This window comes from Stenella coeruleoalba (assembly GCF_951394435.1).
Source record: "Stenella coeruleoalba genome assembly, chromosome: 20".
NCBI lineage: Eukaryota > Metazoa > Chordata > Mammalia > Artiodactyla > Delphinidae > Stenella > Stenella coeruleoalba.
In genome coordinates this window covers 10,656,689-10,674,019 of record NC_137166.1, presented here as the reverse complement: position 1 = coordinate 10,674,019, position 17,331 = coordinate 10,656,689, and the positions used below count along the sequence as shown (strand labels likewise).

The 17,331-nt window shown below is 42.7% G+C and overlaps 1 protein-coding gene across 1 annotated transcript in view; it reads right to left on the bottom strand.

Moving 5' to 3' along the window:
* Positions 1 to 9,139: 9,139 nt before the first annotated feature.
* Positions 9,140 to 17,331, bottom strand: part of ADAMTS18 (ADAM metallopeptidase with thrombospondin type 1 motif 18) — a 157,615-nt gene continuing 149,423 nt past the window's right edge. The window contains exons 21-22 of the mRNA XM_079907168.1: positions 16,847 to 16,994; positions 9,140 to 9,829 (exon numbers count right to left, since the gene is read on the bottom strand). Coding sequence (XP_079763294.1) covers positions 9,714 to 9,829; positions 16,847 to 16,994 — 264 coding nt within the window. The 3' untranslated portion in view covers positions 9,140 to 9,713. The remainder of the gene's footprint in view (positions 9,830 to 16,846; positions 16,995 to 17,331) is intronic.

The window sequence follows — 17,331 nt, the reverse complement described above, 5'->3', positions numbered from 1 at the left end:
TGAGTAAGGCATAATGCCAAGGGTAGCCCCTACCCTCCCAACTGTTTTCTACAACCAGATTCCAGAACTTTAAAAATGCTTCCCACCTTACTCTTGTCCAGCAGAAACAGACCAGCTCCTGACAGGTCCTTATCCTTCAGCGACATCCCAATAAAAATGAAGGGTTGACTTCCAAGCTGCTTAATTTCCTCATACAATCCAAGCAGGGGCAGGAGGGTTTAACTATTGCTTCAATTGTTCTATGTTTATTAAGAGATCACATACAGTAAATCAAACTACTGTTTTAACTTAGCATATGTGGCCATTTTAAACATAATTGATTCGTGATAACATTTGGGTCAAAACATGCTTGCTATCTCTGTCCTAAATATTGATACTGTGAATGTTTCTCCTTTTTGAAAGAGTATAAGGGAATCCATTTAGAAAATGTTTAAAACAAGTGCTAACATTGAGCTTTTCATCTCAGTCATCAAGTGAGATAATCACAAAAAAGAACTTTAGAAACAATATGATTTAGTGCTCTTTTTTCTGGCCCTGCAGAGTTCTCTTTCATAGATGATTTCAATTCTATAGTAAAAACACTATTTAATGGGCTTCTCTGGTGGCGCAGTGGTTGAGAGTCTCCTTGCTGATGCAGGGGACACGGGTTCATGCCCCGGTCCGGGAGGATCCCACATGCCGCGGAACGACTGGTCCCGTGAGCCATGGCCGCTGAGCCTGCGCGTTCGGAGCCTGTGCTCCACAACGGGAGAGGCCACAGCGGTGAGAGGCCCGCGTACCGCAAAAAAGAAAAAACCCCAACCCCCCCCAAAAAGCGCTATTTAATTTTCTGAATCCCTAACACCTAGACTACAAGTTTGAAGAGGCAGAGACTATGTCTATCTTGTTCCCCTTTGTATCATCCATTCAAGAAATGGTAGGTAATGACAATACCATCCTAAACAATATAGAAAAATCCCCTACCCTCATGGACCTTACATTCTAATGATATCTTCAGTACCAAGGACAGTGGCTGAAAGTTACCCTTGTCTGGTTGAGTGAAATAGCAAATAGATGAATGAAGTTGCCCCTTCTGTAAACAAAATTGGTTTGGGGCACTCTTGAACCAAGTAAATGGGGTGTGAACAGTACAGGAAGAATTAGTGCTACACAGCCAAGTTCCTATGTGATCATAGGTGTGAGCAAAGACAGTCCTCATCTCAACCACATTCTTATTTAAACAATTTTATATCTCAATAAAGAGGTGTAATCTACATGCCATAAAATCGCCCATTTAAAGTGTCCAATCCAATGTATTTGAGTATATTTACAAAGTTTTGTCACCTTCAACATCCTTACCAATTCATGGCTCAAAGCAAAGCAGTAGTTCAGTTCCCTGAAGATACCAGCCTTTGGGAAAGGAAATGGGTCAGATATTTAAAAAGATTTTGTTCTTTCATGAAGTCCCCTTTGCCCTGCAGAGAGGAAGTATGACAACATCTTTATGCTTTTTATGGTCCCAGAGTATTTCTTTTGAGGAAGGGGAACTTAATACCATAGATATCACATGAACTCAGCAGTTTTTCTTACTAGGTTTCTATTTGAAACTCACTACTCATTAAAATTCTCTGAAGTCTCCAGAGTAATTGTCAATAAAAGCATTTACTTATCAAGTGAAAAATCAAATATTTTATAATACAGTGAAAAGAATACTTGTATAAAAATTATTGTATCTGATTTTACTCTTGGACTTACCATTAACTCACCGGGTAATTTTAGGAAAGGCCCACAAATATTTGGGTCTCAGTTTCTACATTTGTGAGGGAGAGAGAAGGAAATGATAGTTCATTCCAGTTCATAGTTTTTACACATTAATTTGCAAGTGGGCCACTCTGCTTAATTATAATTGGGTGATTTTATTATTTTAGAAGGGGACCCCACCTTCTACATCTACATGATCCTGATTTGCATTATGTGATATGGACAATAATACAGGCTGAAAACAAGCATTTTCAAATGCTGAGTGGGGTGAATGTAAAAGTGAGGAATTCTAAAGAAATCTTAGGACTGTATGACCTTGGACCATTGCCTCATTTCTGTGTGGATGAGCGTTTCAGATTTTTAAGAATCCGTCCCTTTGGGTCAGGAAGAAGATCTGTTTCTATGCTTGGATCTCACATTGTAGTAGATGCTCAATAAATGCTTGTTGAAGGAAGAATATGTTTTAGATAGCAAAAATGCGGGAAAAATGTTAGTTTAGGTAGAGCGAACTACAAGAGAGTACATGTGATTTTTTTTTAATTAATTAATTTATTTTTATTTATGGCTGTGTTGGGTCTTCGTTTCTGTGCGAGGGCTTTCTCTAGTTGTGGCAAGCGGGGGCCACTCTTCATCGCGGTGCGCGGGCCTCTCACTATTGCGGCCTCTCTTGTTGCGGAGCACAGGCTCCAGAAGTGCAGGCTCAGTAATTGTGGCTCACGGGCCCAGTTGCTCCGTGGCATGTGGGATCTTCCCAGACCAGGGCTCGAACCCGTGTCCCCTGCATTGGCAGGCAGATTCTCAACCACTGCGCCACCAGGGAAGCCCCGTACATGTGATTTTATGTCAGAGAGATTTTAGTGTGAAAACAAATACTAACTTCCACAAACACGTGAAGTCTGCCGACCTATCTGCATGTCATAAAAGCTCTGGGTAATGTGGGCCTCATAACAAAGGCAGAAATTCGCTGTATACGATAACAATTACTCTTTTATTGCTTTAAAATGATGCAGATATATACATAGACAGACATGTTCATTTTAAATATCTGGAACCAATCTTAAAAATAAAAACCCAGGGCTTCCCTGGTGGCGCAGTGGTTGAGAGTCCGCCTGCCTATGCAGGGGACACGGGTTCGTGCCCTGGTCCGGGAAGATCCCACGTGCCGCGGAGCGGCTGGGCCCGTGAGCCGTGGCCGCTGAGCCTGCGCGTCCAGAGCCTGTGCTCCGCAATGGGAGAGGCCACAACAGTGAGAGGCCCGCGTACCGAAAAAACAAAAAAAACCCCATAAATTAATAAAATTAGCCATTAAACAAGAAAAATAAGAGGCCCAGAAAAGGCACAAACCATGGAATTAAACTGTTTATTCTTTAGCATGGCCCCAAAGCATCCTCCTAGCAGCTCTTCCCTATTATTATGAAAGATGTTGTTTCAGGGCTTCCCTGGTGGCGCAGTGGTTGAGAGTCCGCCTGCCGATGCAGGGGACACGGGTTGGTGCCCCGGTCCGGGAAGATTCCACATGCCGCGGAGCTGCTGGGCCCGTGAGCCATGGCCGCTGAGCCTGCGCGTCCGGAGCCCGTGCTTCGCAACGGGAGAGGCCACGACAGTGAGAGGCCCGCGTACCGCAAAAAAAAAAAAAGATGTTGTTTCTTTTGTCTTCTGTTGGACAAAAGCTGAAGTTACCATTTTCACTCAGTCGAGTCAGCCATTGCATTTTTTGCAGTTTGTAAGGAAGGGACAGTTGCCCTAATTCCTAAAAATGATTGATTCACCTCTTGGCACCTAATGACCGGGCAGGAAATAGGACGGAAGCCTTCATTCTGCCTTGACTCTGGATCTCAGGAGTACAACTGTTTTCATGCACTGTGTGTTTCTTCACACACACACAAGAGCGCTGGGAGTGATTTGCCAAAAGACACTTTCCGATGGGGATTTCACTGGCTTCTCTATGGTAGGCCCTCCCTCCCCCACCATTTTTAAGAAAATAAACGACAGTACAGTAGCTATTGCATGTGGGTGCTTGACTGAGAGAAATGGCTAATTTCCCTCAATACTGTTCCACTGCCCGCCAAACCCCTCTGTAGGCTACTGACATGTTTGGGCATGAGAAGAGAGAAAAAGGTGAGCAGGTGGTCCCTGCCTGCAAATCCTTTTCTTGACACACAATTTACCATCACAAGAGTTTACCAGGTGAAACATACATGCAAAGAATGAGAAGAGGCCAAAGGCCCTTCATTCTCAGCTGAGTTTGGCCCAGACCGCTGCAGAGCTGCACTGCAGGGCGTGGTACCTCGGGGACTCCCTTGCCTGTATAAGGCAGACAGACCCAAGGCACTTCCTTATTTGCCCCAGACCAGTGGTTCCAAACCTAGCTGTTCCTCAAACCTGAATGCCTTTTTCAAAATATTAATTAGTTAATTTATGGCTGCGTTGGGTCTTTGTTGCTGCACGCGGGCTTTCTCTAGTTGCAGCGAGCGGGGGCTACTCTTCATTGTGGTGTGCGGGCTTCTCACTGCGGTGGCTTCTCTTGTTGCAGAGCACGGGCTCTGGGTGTGCGGGCTTCAATAGTTGTGGCACGTGGGCTCCAGAGCGCAGGCTCAGTAGTTGTGTTGCACGGGCTTAGTTGCTCCGCAGCATGTGGGATTTTCCCGGACCAGGTCTCAAACCCGTATACCCTGTATTGGCAGGCAGATTCTTAACCACTGCACCACCAGGGAAGTCCAACCTGAATGCCTTTTAAAATATAAATGCCCAGGTCTTGCCCCCAGGTTACTTAATTAAATTTCTGGAATGAGGCCTGGGAAGTTCTATGTAAAATATCCTTAGGTGATGGTAATGTAGCTCATGATTTAGAAATTATTGTCCTGAGACTTATTCTAGATACAACTTGGCTTTCAAAGGGGATGGGGCAGGGGAGAGAGGACCCTCTTTCCAAGAAATGGGAGATACTATGCCCCTTGGTCTATGAGACAGAAATCTGCAAGAATGGTAGACTGTGTAGACCTTCTGCCAAGTGGGGGGCTGCCCCATCCTTCCTGTGTTCCGGCCACATGAAAGAAGAGAGAGGAGGAGTCAGAGAGAGAAACAGGTCTGGGCCTTGTCTCTGGCAGGAACAGCTCCTGGCCCTGGTTCACCTTGAAAGGCCATTTCCTCCAGGGCTCTGATTGTTAACACAGAGAAAGGGCTACTCTTCGTACTGCACATCAGTTTTAGTTGAGTCTGTTAGCCTCGGGGATGGAGGATTCGGGCGTACCCAGTGTTCCTTTAGAGTAGTGCTTTCCAACTGGCGTATGGACGTTCTGGTGCAACAGGTAATGTCAGGTGATGTCCTAACCCGTATGAGGCAGAGGCAGCCTAAATCAGGAGGCCAAGGCGATGGAAGGAAGAAGAGAAGAGGGGAATAAGGAAACGGGGGTTGGGGAGAGATGGCCTACAGGATTTCCTTTCCCTAGACCTTGGTGCCTCTTTCTCATCCCAGTTAGCGTGCTGGGAACAATCCATGAACATCATTTGTCCATTTTACCAACCAACGATTGTATAAATTTTTTTTTAATTGAATGACCTGGTTATGAACTCAGCTGTGTCCCTTATGAGACAGAGTTTAGGAAAACACTTAGAAATACTTTGCAAGTATCCCTTCCTAGTGTTCAAAAGGGGATGCCCGTTGTGTGCGCTGGGTAAGGCAGTTTGCCATTGTTTTGCAGAAACTAACAACTAACTGGATACATTTAGAAAAATACTTTCTGGATATTTCTCCTCATGTCTTCTTTGTGCACAAAAATTTGTTGAACAAAAGTCAAGTATGACTCTCAATGTCTAATTCTATCAGCATAGGCACAGTTAAATGGATATAATCTGCCTTTTCTATGTACAAATATGAGGTGGGATTCAAGACCAAAATAATCTTATTGACACAGCACTTTATCTTAAGCTTAATGATGCTAAATTGAATATTCCTGAGGAACTAGGAACAGTCACTTATTCTCAGGGAGAAATTTTTCTTAGATATGAATTCTGTGAGCCAGTCATAGTGACTATATTTTATTTTTCATTAAAATAAATTTAAATGTTAATACTATTCAGTGGGCTTTTCTTTGTCTTCATTTATGGGAAATAATATAAATTTTCCATTTACAGGAGTTATAAAAAGTTTACTTTTTAAACAGTATTTTCTTTAGATCACATCACTTTTAATTAAATAGATAAATTTAAATAACACATTTAGTAGAAGTGTTTTGTGCTTACAGGGAAACTCAAGATTTATAGTAAATGAATGACAGCAGTTCAAGAATCACTTCTTCCTGTGGTACCTTCCGGAGGACGAAGGTAAAAATCACCCAGATACAGGGGTGATTGATGAGGTGTTCAGAGCCTCAGCATCAGTGGCGACCACAGAGGAGTTGAGGACTTAAGATCTTATGGGAAAGATAAGGTAAGGCAGACGATACATGGAATCTGCAAACAAATTTTTAGTTTCCAAAATAAACCTGTATAGGACATAAGTAAGTGGCCTTTTCTATCGATATATCACGTTTTGCAGTAACGGGTTCTATGCAGTTAATTCCATAAACTATCTCTTGCAGCATGCACGCTGCTGTGACAGCGTCCTTCCCCACAGTTGGCATACAGAATCTATGCCAAGAGCACTGTTCCTCACTCTCTCTCTCCATCCTCATGGACTTGGCATTGCAGGCTCCCGACACTGAGGTCCTGTTGCCCAGGAAACACTACCATCCCAGAGGGAAACAGTTATTAAAGAATAAAGACTTATGCAACAAGTCTTTAGGTATCTTTTTATGGCCGTTCCGCACGGCATGCGGGATCTTAGTTCCCCCACCAGGGTTTGAACCTGCGCCCCCTGCAGTAGAAGCGCGGAGTCTTAACCACTGGACCGCTAGGGAAGTCCCAACAAGTCTTTAAGCATCCTTTATTGAAAAGACAGGCTAAGTGGGAATGTATTGCCTCCCATCTCCAATGCCCCACCTTAAGTCATCCCAGCTCTCCCCATAATTCTTCACTGTTAAATCATTTATTGTCGAACCCTCTTCACGTGTGTCTCAGGGGCCATAACAAAACTCTAAGGCCTAGATGGACTTCTCTTTTTCTTTCTCTGTCTCTTTTTAAAAATCTTTCCCAGGGTGATGCAGCACAGTGACAAAATAATAACCTTTTAAGTCTGACAGACCTGGATTTGAGTCCTGACCCATCACTCAATGACCATGTGCCCTTGGGCCAAATATGTGATCTCTGTGAATCTCAGAGTCCCCATCTGCAAAGGGAAGATAATAGTATCTACCTAACTAGGCTGCTGTGAGGATTAAATAAGATAACATATGGTTGCTTTTATTAATAATATTTTATTAACACAAGGTAGTAGAAAGGTAACTTATCTGCCATCTATTCCATTTTTCATTATTAACCATAATTTTTGTTATGTCTGCCAAATAGCAATAATTCACTTAAAAATCCTCTTAAATATATTTTAAAAATAGCATGCATAAGTTTTATACATATATATGTGTGTGTGTGTGTGTATATATATATATATATATATATATATCTCACACATGTAGGAAAAAAATACTGTTTATTCAGGTCATTTGGACTTACTTTGCCCAGATAGTTTTATTTTTCTCTGGTCTGAATATTCAAAATTTCAAAAACCTGAGAACAATTTGCTTTTCAATTTATTACTTAGTTTTTTTTTCTTTCCCCCCTCCTTTCCCTTCCCTCTCTTTCTTTCTGCAAAAAGATTTTCAAGCAGAAAAAAAAAAAAAGAGATGCAACTACATTTATGGCTTATCTAACTTGGATGACTTCCATAAATAAATGATTACATGACTATTAAGAGTAGAAAAAAAATAATTCAGTATCTCCACAAGATGGTAAATGTCATGTATTTCATCCCAGCATTTGACGGTTTGTAATTTTCTCATACACAAACAAAAAAAAATGATTAATGAATATCTTACCCCAAACCTTTTCTCAACTTTTTGAGAAATTACTCTGAGATTCTTAATCAACATTTGTACACTTATATCACCTTGGTAATCACTGGCTTCTCACTAATTTATTCAAGAACTTAACAAGTTTCAAAGACAAAGAAACAGAACACTTTATTATAAAACTTATAAAATAATTAAATATTACACATATATTTTGACTTTTCTCTATAACCCATGTTTATTTATTCAACATTTTTCCTCAGAATTAATATCACTTAGCGAAGCAAGTGAGAACACATAAGAATAGGCTATTAATTAATAAATTAATTCTCCATAAAATAATAAAATGATAATTATATAAAGAAACAACTTGCAAGTTTTCAGAGGGCAAGGGGGTGGTGACGTAGCACGATATATATATATTTTTTTATGATAAAATGGCCGTTATTCTGGGCCAAGCCAAGGAGATTGAGAGAATATTCTAATCATCATTTCTCTGAGATCTGAGAATGCATGATTCTGATTAGAATGGAACAAAGGATGCTCTAAATTTAACAAACCGCTGTCTCGTTGGTTGTGCTGAGCTGGCAAATCCCTGTTTGAATTGAGACTTTTTAAAGCAGTAAAATTGGGTTACATTCATCAAAGACACTGAGGAATAGAGAAGAATTATATAAATATGCCCTTAATAACCACATCTCAAAAAATTACAGAAGGACACAGTCTCGTAAGTTACTTTGGTTTTGGCAAAATACTGTGGTATTTTTCCAGTTGAGCGCAATTTTAAGCTCATTAGTGCCTACCAACAGCTGGTTTCTGAACACTGAAACTATGACCTGAAAGATTATAAAACATTCGTTGAAGGGTCTTGGCATATAATGACTTATTAATATTCACATAGCAAGAAGACAGATGGATTTTTCTATTGCTACTGTGACTTTTTTCTTGTTAACTAAATCCTAGGGCAAATTTAAACATGTCAGTTGGTAGGGGAAAAAAACCACAAGCGGCCTTTAATTTTCCAAGCATCCCTGATAATATGTAGGGAGCATTATAAATGATGTTTTCCTCTCCTTCAAAACAGGGCTGTTTTGCTGTTTAGCTCCTCTTAGATTTTTACCAGAAATGAACATCTCACCAATTGTGATTCCCAAAGAGCAGACTTGAGGCTCCTGAGTACTTGTTCGACTAGCACCAAAAATTATGAGGTTCATAGAGTGTGTAGGGCAACAGTGTTTTGTGGGGTTTTTTTTTCTCTCCTTTTTTTCAGAGTGTGAATTTCAATTAAGTGGCGATCTTAACTAGTTCACGTTGCCCTGTTTTCAGAATATTCCTTTTCAAGTTGTGAATTTTAGTCTCGGAGACTGTCTATAAGTAGAATATACTTTAAACAAAATAATAAAAAAACAACACACACACACACACACACACACACACACACACACACACACCCCCAAATAAACAGGACATGAAGCTTGCTAGTCCAGCAGCAAGCACAGTCACGAGCACCATCTGGTGTTTGTATAACTTCTGGTCTAGGGTGTCCACAGTTGCGTCAAACTGTGAGCTCCAAGGAAGTTAGGCAGTGTGTTCCGTCCACATTTGATTGCTCCAAGTCTCAGTCTTTGACTTGAAGTCTTAAAGGGCCTTTTCACAACTGACGTCTTGGTCATGGAACCCTCTGAGGTTCACAGGGGGGGTCTGTCCCAAAGTTAACAAGAGTCTCACTTGGTCACAATTTGTTCTATCTCATTGTAAGTTATCACTTCTTGCGTGTAACAGTGCAAATCAAAGCTGTTCTCTTTCTGTTTTACGTTTTTGTAAATCAGATTTGTCATCGCTTCCCATTTTCAAGTGCTTCTGAGTACCATGTGCATTGGGGAACTGAAAAAGGAGCCTGTCAGTACTTGAGAGCGGGCCCCTCCAACACTGCGGTCAGCTCACACGTGGTTTGCAGTGTTCAGCTTTCGATGGGAATGTGGCTGGTCTCTCTGGAGACCCTGGCCCTTCCAGGCTGGAAGGGTGTCAAGATCAGCTCTTCCTTGTGCATGACTTGCAACACTGTTTGCCATAAAATTTGTGGTTGCAGACACCATGCTGAGGCACAAGATGACACCAGCCGAAGAAATCTACACAGGATGGATCCTCTAAGGTGAGAGAACACATTCAGCACGTTAGGATAGGTTCTTAGCCTTTTTCTTAAGGTCAGGGCCTAGAGAACAAAGACTTGGGGTCGACTTGCCTTGTGCCCTGAGTGGTTCTTACATTATACATTAGGACTTTGGTGGGAGAGTGGGGAAAGCAGGATTAGGACACCTAAAGGGACCCATAACCATTAACAAAATGTAAACAGGTGGGGGGGAAAGTGGGTGTTTGAAAAAAGTCATATCCAGCCTGAGGTTAATGTCAGATCCTCCCAAATAACCCGGGGGCTACCGTTCTGCCTCCAAGGGACTACCCTAGAACAGCGCATTAGGGATACCCTGAGGGTGTTGTTAAACCACTAGTTCTGCTTCAGAAGGTCTGGGGTGAAGACTGAGATTTTTTATTTCTGCCACATTCTGTGTAGGTTTAAATAAAATCTCATGGCCAATTTGCAAATAAGTGAATTTAAGTCAGCACCAATCTTTTCAAACTTCTTTAGTTCTTTAAGATAACAGACGTGATTACCTATTGGAAGCAGAACACTGGGCATCAAAGGGTTTTACCCAAAAGGGCCTCAGGAGATACAGAAGGCACCGGAAGTTGTATGTAAATTTCTCTTTCTGTAAACATAAATGCGTGTTTTAGGAGTTAGGGTTCAGTCATTCTACTGGAGTCTCAAGGATCTTTGACTTCAGAAATATTTAGGGTCTACCCTATACTCTCATTCAGAGCTGGAATTTTTTTCTCTATGAAAGCCTTAAGTCACCCTCAACTCACCCAAAACCACACTCTGCCCACAGGCACCCAATCATGTTCCTTCCGAATTCGTCCTTCAGTGGCTCCCCTGTGTGCCTTTAGACATGTCATGACAGGTTGCCGCTCTTCTGTTTTTCCTGCTGCTCCCAATTTTTATCCTGTCCTCCTGTGATTCAGAACTGCCTACAGTTCCTTCTTCCCTTCCTTAAGACTTGGTTCCTCTGCCTAAAACTCCCTTTTATACACACACACTTCACCCCTGTCTCATAGTAGCTCCAGTGATCCTTTTAACACAGAAATCCATTCATGTCATGTCCCTGCCCCTAACTCTGCCACTGGATCCCATCCACTCAGAGTGAAAGGTATGGTCCTTACAATGACTGACGAGGAGGCCCTAGGATCTGGTTCCCCTAAGACACCTGAGACACTTCTCTTTCATTTCCCTTAAGTCTTTGCTCAGAGGTCAGCGATCAGTAAGGCCTTCTCTGACCACCCTATAAAAACAGCAAGCCCCTTGGCCTCCCAGGAAGGAATCCCTATGCCCTCCCTTGCTTTATTTTTCTACACTGGATTTACTGGTATTTATCATATTATGTTTACTATCTGGGTCCTCTCTAGAGTACAAGATCCTTAAGCAGAGATTTTATCTACTTCGTTTCACTGCTTTGTTCCCAACATCTAGTGTCTTCTGAGTAGCTACTCAAAAAGTATTTGTTGAAAAAATAAATTCCCTGTACCTCTCATGGCTGAAACAACCAACTGAGACTATACTGTCAGCTTGGGTGTGAGGATGAAATGGAGTTGTTATTGTCTTTCCAATAAGTCCTGGGTATATTTTGGAGGTAGAGTCTAATGGATTTACTGAAAGGTTGGTAAAGGGTATGAGAGAAAAAGAAGAATCAAGAACGACTCTAGAATTTTGACCTGAGCATCTAGAAGAATGGGATCACGTTTACTGACATGGGGACCTCTATAGGAGTGGAGGTAGGGCACCAGGAGACTGGTTTAGGATGTATTGTTAGAGATAGAAGCTAGACATGACACGAATACTTTGCCTATGTGTCTATTTAGACATCTTCAAGTTCAATTTTTTTTCTTTTTTTTGCGGGCTTCTCACTGTTGTGGCCTCTCCCGTTGCGGAGCACAGACTCAGGACGCGCAGGCTCCGCGGCCATGGCTCACGGGCCCAGCCGCTCCTCGGCCTGTGGGATCTTCCTGGACCGGGGCATGAACCCGCGTCCCCTGCACCGGCAGGCGGACTCTCAACCACTGCGCCACCAGGGAAGCCCCTCAATTATTTTTTAATATACACTTGTACAGTGTCTTATACCCCATTAGCATGCACCCTAATCAATCAGAATGTATGTCTGGATCAGTTTCTATTTAGATTGTAGAGATTATCTTCTTGATGCAGTGGAGATACTGGAGGATAAAAACAGACCACTAAAAGCATGGTCCTAACTGCACTGCTTATCGTCACTTACCCCTCTCGAGATAAGAATGGAATTTTGACAGGTAGCTGCAGCTTGTGCTATAAGCTAAACGTAAGTCCCGAAGCAGACGCGAGGGTCTCACTATGCTATCAGTGTAAGTGCCGTGTTGGGTTATAGTTATCATGATCATCCTAGTAGCTTGCTATTCGAGCTTCTATTATGAGTCAGGTATTTTATTTACACTATTAAGGGCGACCCTAGAGTGAGCGTCACATCTTACATGCAGACAACTGACAAATATTTTTGGCTTCATCTTCAAAATACAGTCAGCATCCAGCCACCCCCACACCTGCGACTGCCCCAGTGGGAACTCGTCCCCTCGCTGGACTGTTGGAGCTGCCTTCTGCAGAGCAGACAAGTCCTCGTTCTGTTCTAGGTCCCCTGCCCTCATCTCAGTATAAGTGCCAATGATCTCCAAGTCAGATCCTCCTGCACCTCTGCTCTAAGTTCTCTGTTGCCTTCCCTCGAACTCAGACTTTTATCTGAGGTCCTTATAATAACTTACAGGGCCTCCAGGACCACTTTGAGCTCATGGCTTAACCCCCCTTCACTGTATTCATCCTGCTCCAGGTGTCTTGCTGTCCTGCCTTGATCAGATTTACATATTCCTGCCTCAGGGCCTTCGCATTTGCTGTTCCCTCTGCCAGGAACACTCTCCTAGATGCATACATAGCTCACCTTCCTCTAGGTTGTCTTCAGGTCTCTGTTTAAATATCGCATCATTAAAGTGGCCTTGCCTGACTATTCTATCTAAACTGGTTTTCCCACCACCTCTTCAACCCCAACTATTCTCTTGTCATACACCCTTCTTCAGTTTTATTCTCTGCTACTTTGCCATATAACATTGTACATTAATTGGTTGGTTTGTTTGTTTCCAGGTATGAAGGTGAAACTGCCCATTTTGTTCCCTGCTCTATCTACAGTCGGACATCAGAACAGTTCCTGGTTCCCAGTAAGCACTAAATAGGTAAGTATTAAGAACTGAATTACCTTATTTAACTCTCAGTAACCTTTTAAGGTAAACATTACCTTAAATGCTTTTTATAAATAGTTTTATAAATAGTTTTAAAAAGTTTATAAAAAACTATTTTTATAAATAGTTTTATAAATAGTCCATTTTATAAATAGTTCAGAAAGTTTAAAACCTTGTCCATGTCCACACCGTAAGTGGCACAATGTGGACTCAAATCCATTTTTTCCCCATTATTAATAGATGCATGTTTTATTAAAGGTATAAAGACCAAAGATTTGTAACTTTAATAATCCAGATTCTTATTTTAAATTCACCAACATTATTTATTCATTTTTTAAACTTTTTTTTTCTTTTTAACATCTTTATTGGAGTATAATTGCTTTACAATGGTGTGTTAGTTTCTGCTGTATAACAAAGTGAATCAGCTATACATATATATATATCCCCGTATCTCTTCCCTCTTGCGTCTCCCTCCCTCCCACCTTCCCTATCCCACCCTTCTAACTGGTCACAAAGCACCGAGCTGATCTCCCTGTGCTATGCGGCTGCTTCCCACTAGCTGTCTATTTTATATCAAATCCATTTTTATGAATTCAGAGTCCTCGCTCCTTTCATTGTACAGTGCTGCCCACCCGTCCCCCTCCCGACTTGAAGACGTGAGGACTTCCATGAGGAGTAGCTTGTTTGTATTGTGTGTCTAGTCATCTCCAACTTCATCTCACTAGTCTGCAGTCCAGGCATCTTCCAGACGGTTACCAGTCACAGGGCAGTGTGACCGACAAGTGTCTGGTGGTTACAGCCCAGGGCTTTGCTCTTTTCTGAATAAGCCTTACACATAAAATATGTGTAATACCAAGTCATAGGGTTGGTCCCCAAAGTGGAGATCCAATGAATACATCCAGGTAAAGCATCCCACAGTGATGATGGTATGAGGTGAATGCCCTAGACGGGCTGCCAGCATGGCGGGGGGTGTGAGGGATGTCACACCTGCTTGGCTGTCCTGGAAGACAGGATGGAAGAAACATCTGCTCTGAGGTCCAGTTTGAGTTACTGCAATGCCTCAAAACTTCCACCTGACTGTCAGCTCCTTGAGGGCAAGACTGTATGTCTGAAACTCTCACAGTGCCTAGCAGAGCACGCAGCCCCCCGCAGGGGTCTCAGAGAAGATTCAGAGAACTGAAACCTCTTCCCTGTATCCCCATGGGAACGCTTACTGCCCACTCACAGTTCCTGAAAACTCAGGGCCGAAAATACACTCAAATCACTTCCCCCAGTGGGCATCCAGCCAGCAACATAAGAAGGCAGACTTCTGGGCAGTAGCGTGTGCATGCCACCCTCCTTACCTTGGGGATGGCAATGGGAGAACTGAGAGGAAATCTCCAACTTAGTAAGACTATAGCCCACGTTTTTGGCCAGGAAGAAACACCTGGGCTTGTGTCCTTCATATTTGCCTTCTCATTTTACTCCTCTTTCTAAAAGGAGACCTGACTCGGTCAAGAGGCATGGAGAGAAGTCCCTCTTCCAGGAAGCCTTTCCCCACATCCTCCTTTTTCACTTCGCACCATCCCTGCAAACCAGCTAGAGCTCACCGCCGTCACAACGCTAGGGACGTTCCCCCCGTTTTATTTGCAGTGGTGTCTTTCTCCTCTTTTGAGACACTGAGCTCCCTGTGGCTTAGGAACAAGACCCTGCCATGTTCTTTTATCCCTAGAAGAGCAGTAAAGGGGAAACCATAGTACTTAACACACAGTCCTTTATTTATACACTCCTGCATTTGTTCATGTAACACGTGTTGAGCACCTACTGTGTGCCATGTGTGGTGACGGGTGCACAAAATAATAAACATCGACAGCCTCCCCACCGCCTTGCCCCTAGCATGCCTCTTGACTCTCCCTACCTCACAGTCCTGCCCAGGAAATACGTACTCTTATTTTCAGGATTGGCCTTTGGCCTTTCTGAAAGTACTGAGGGGGCATGCCCTTTATTTGTGGCCCTTCCAGACTGAGCCTTTGTATGTGTGGGTTTGTCTGTGGCCAACTGACTAAAGGGTGAAAGTGAAAAATCACCGATGGTGAGGAAAGGGGTCGTCAGTCTGGGAGTATATGACCACTTGCTTCTTCCCCTGTAAGCTTTATGCTGAGAAAGGCTGCAGGTTTGTAGGATTCTGGCATTGCCTTAGAGGTGATCTGGCTCTGCTATGTTATTTGTTTTCTTATCTTGTGCAAACCCCAGATAAGAAAGGAGAAAGAGCAGAGGAGAGAAAATTGATGCCTGGAGCTAAGGCTGTAAGAAGGAGATAAACAACAACATCAATTTAGAGATGGGAAGTGGTATGGACAGTGAAAGAGGAAGTGAGAAACAGGCCTGAACCTGATTCACCACAACTTGGAAAACCTGGGGTAAGAGATTGGATAAAGTGAAAACTCAGCAGGTACATGATGGAAAATGATTCTTGGGCACAAGGAAATCTGATTAGGCTGAAGAAATATTTCCTGGTGTTTGTCAGATTACTTTAAAATAAGATGGACTAGTGAAGAAGAGTATGGTTCACTCAGACAAGTGAATTTCCCATTTTTCCATCAGCACTCACTGTACTTCATTTGACCTAACTTGAACCAAAAAAAAACCATTCAAGGTGTAGTGCTAGGATAATGCATATTCACTGCAATTGTAATTTATCTGTCGCCTCAATTAAAATGTAAGTTCCTAGGGCTTCCCTGGTGGCGCAGTGGTTGAGAGTCAGCCTGCCGATGCAGGGGACATGGGTTGGTGCCCCGGTCCGGGAAGATCTAACATGTCGCAGAGCGGCTGGGCCCGTGAGCCATGGCCGCTGAGCCTGCGCGTCCGGAGCCTGTGCTCCGCAACAGGAGAGGCCACAGCAGTGAGAGGCCCACGTACGTAAGTTCCTAGAGGGCAATTCTTGTTCACTCTTGCATTCTGGTGGCAGCATTATCTCTGGCATATGGTGGTTACTTTGTTCAACTTTTTTTTTCTTTCTTTTTTTAAATGTAATTTTTATTTGATATTGCAGTATAGTTGATTTACTATGTTGTGTCAGTTTCAGGTGTACAGCAAAGTGATTCAGTTATACATATATCCATTCTTTTTTAGATTCTTTTCCCATATAGGATATTACAGAATATTGAGTAGAGGTCCCTGTGCTATACAGTATGTCCTTATTGGTTATCTCTTTTATATATAGTAGCGTGTATATGTTAATCCCAAACTCCTAATTTATCCCTCCCTCCCCACGTTTCCCCTTTGGTAACCGTAAGTTTGTTTTTGAAGTCTGTGAGACTGTTTCTGTTTCGTAAATAAGTTCATTTGTATCATTTTTTTTTTAGATTCCACATATAAGTGATATCATATGATACTTCTCTTCCTCTGTCTGACTTATGATGAGCTCTAGGCCCATCCAGGTTGCTGCAAATGGCATTATTTCATTCTTTTTTATGGCTCTGGCACATGGTGGTTACTTTTTTCAATTTAAATTTAGTTTAAGAAAAGGGACTTGCAACATTACCATTTCGTCCTTTCAAAGTAAAAATGAATGGCTAAAAAGCCATTAATTGTAGAATTAAATGTTCTTGCATACCCATGCAAACAAGATCACTTTAAGCAGGAACTTTCCTGGATTTGTGCCTTGTACACCTCTCAGGAGTGCTCTCCACATAGATTTGGCTGTGAATGGCGCCCCCTAGCGTTGTGCAATGCATAAGCTACGCAATCAAATACGGTAGGCTTTTGAAAAATATTCCAAAGAGCAGTAAAACTGACTGGCACGCGGGGTCCTTTACCTCTCTTTTCAGGAGCTGGGCAGAAGTTTGTATTACAGGCTCGTAGCACTGGAGGTTTCTGCCGGAGCAGACAACTTGAGGAAGGCTGGCCCTGCTGAACACAGTGGACTGATCGGGTCTGGACCCCTCCTCCACAGGTCACCGTGCACTGCAGAAAAGGGAAAAGAGGAAGGAGTCAGGAACAGTCGGGATGGTGTCCTGTCTGATGTCAGTGACATCAAATAAAAGGAATCCCCATGCTTCATGACATCGCCAAGATGCCTGTCCATAAAACAGGGACTGTCCAGAGCCAGGCACAATGTGCTCGTGGTACACTGAGTCTCTTCTAACATGTGGGAGCCATGGGATCTGATTAGAAGGCTCTTAAGCAAATGCTGTCTATCTCCCCCAAGAATGTGTGTCTCCCAGTTAAGTGACTCATAAAGAAGAGAGCTTCCAGAAATACAGAAGCTGCTGTAAGAATGCAGAAACAAAGAGAGACACAT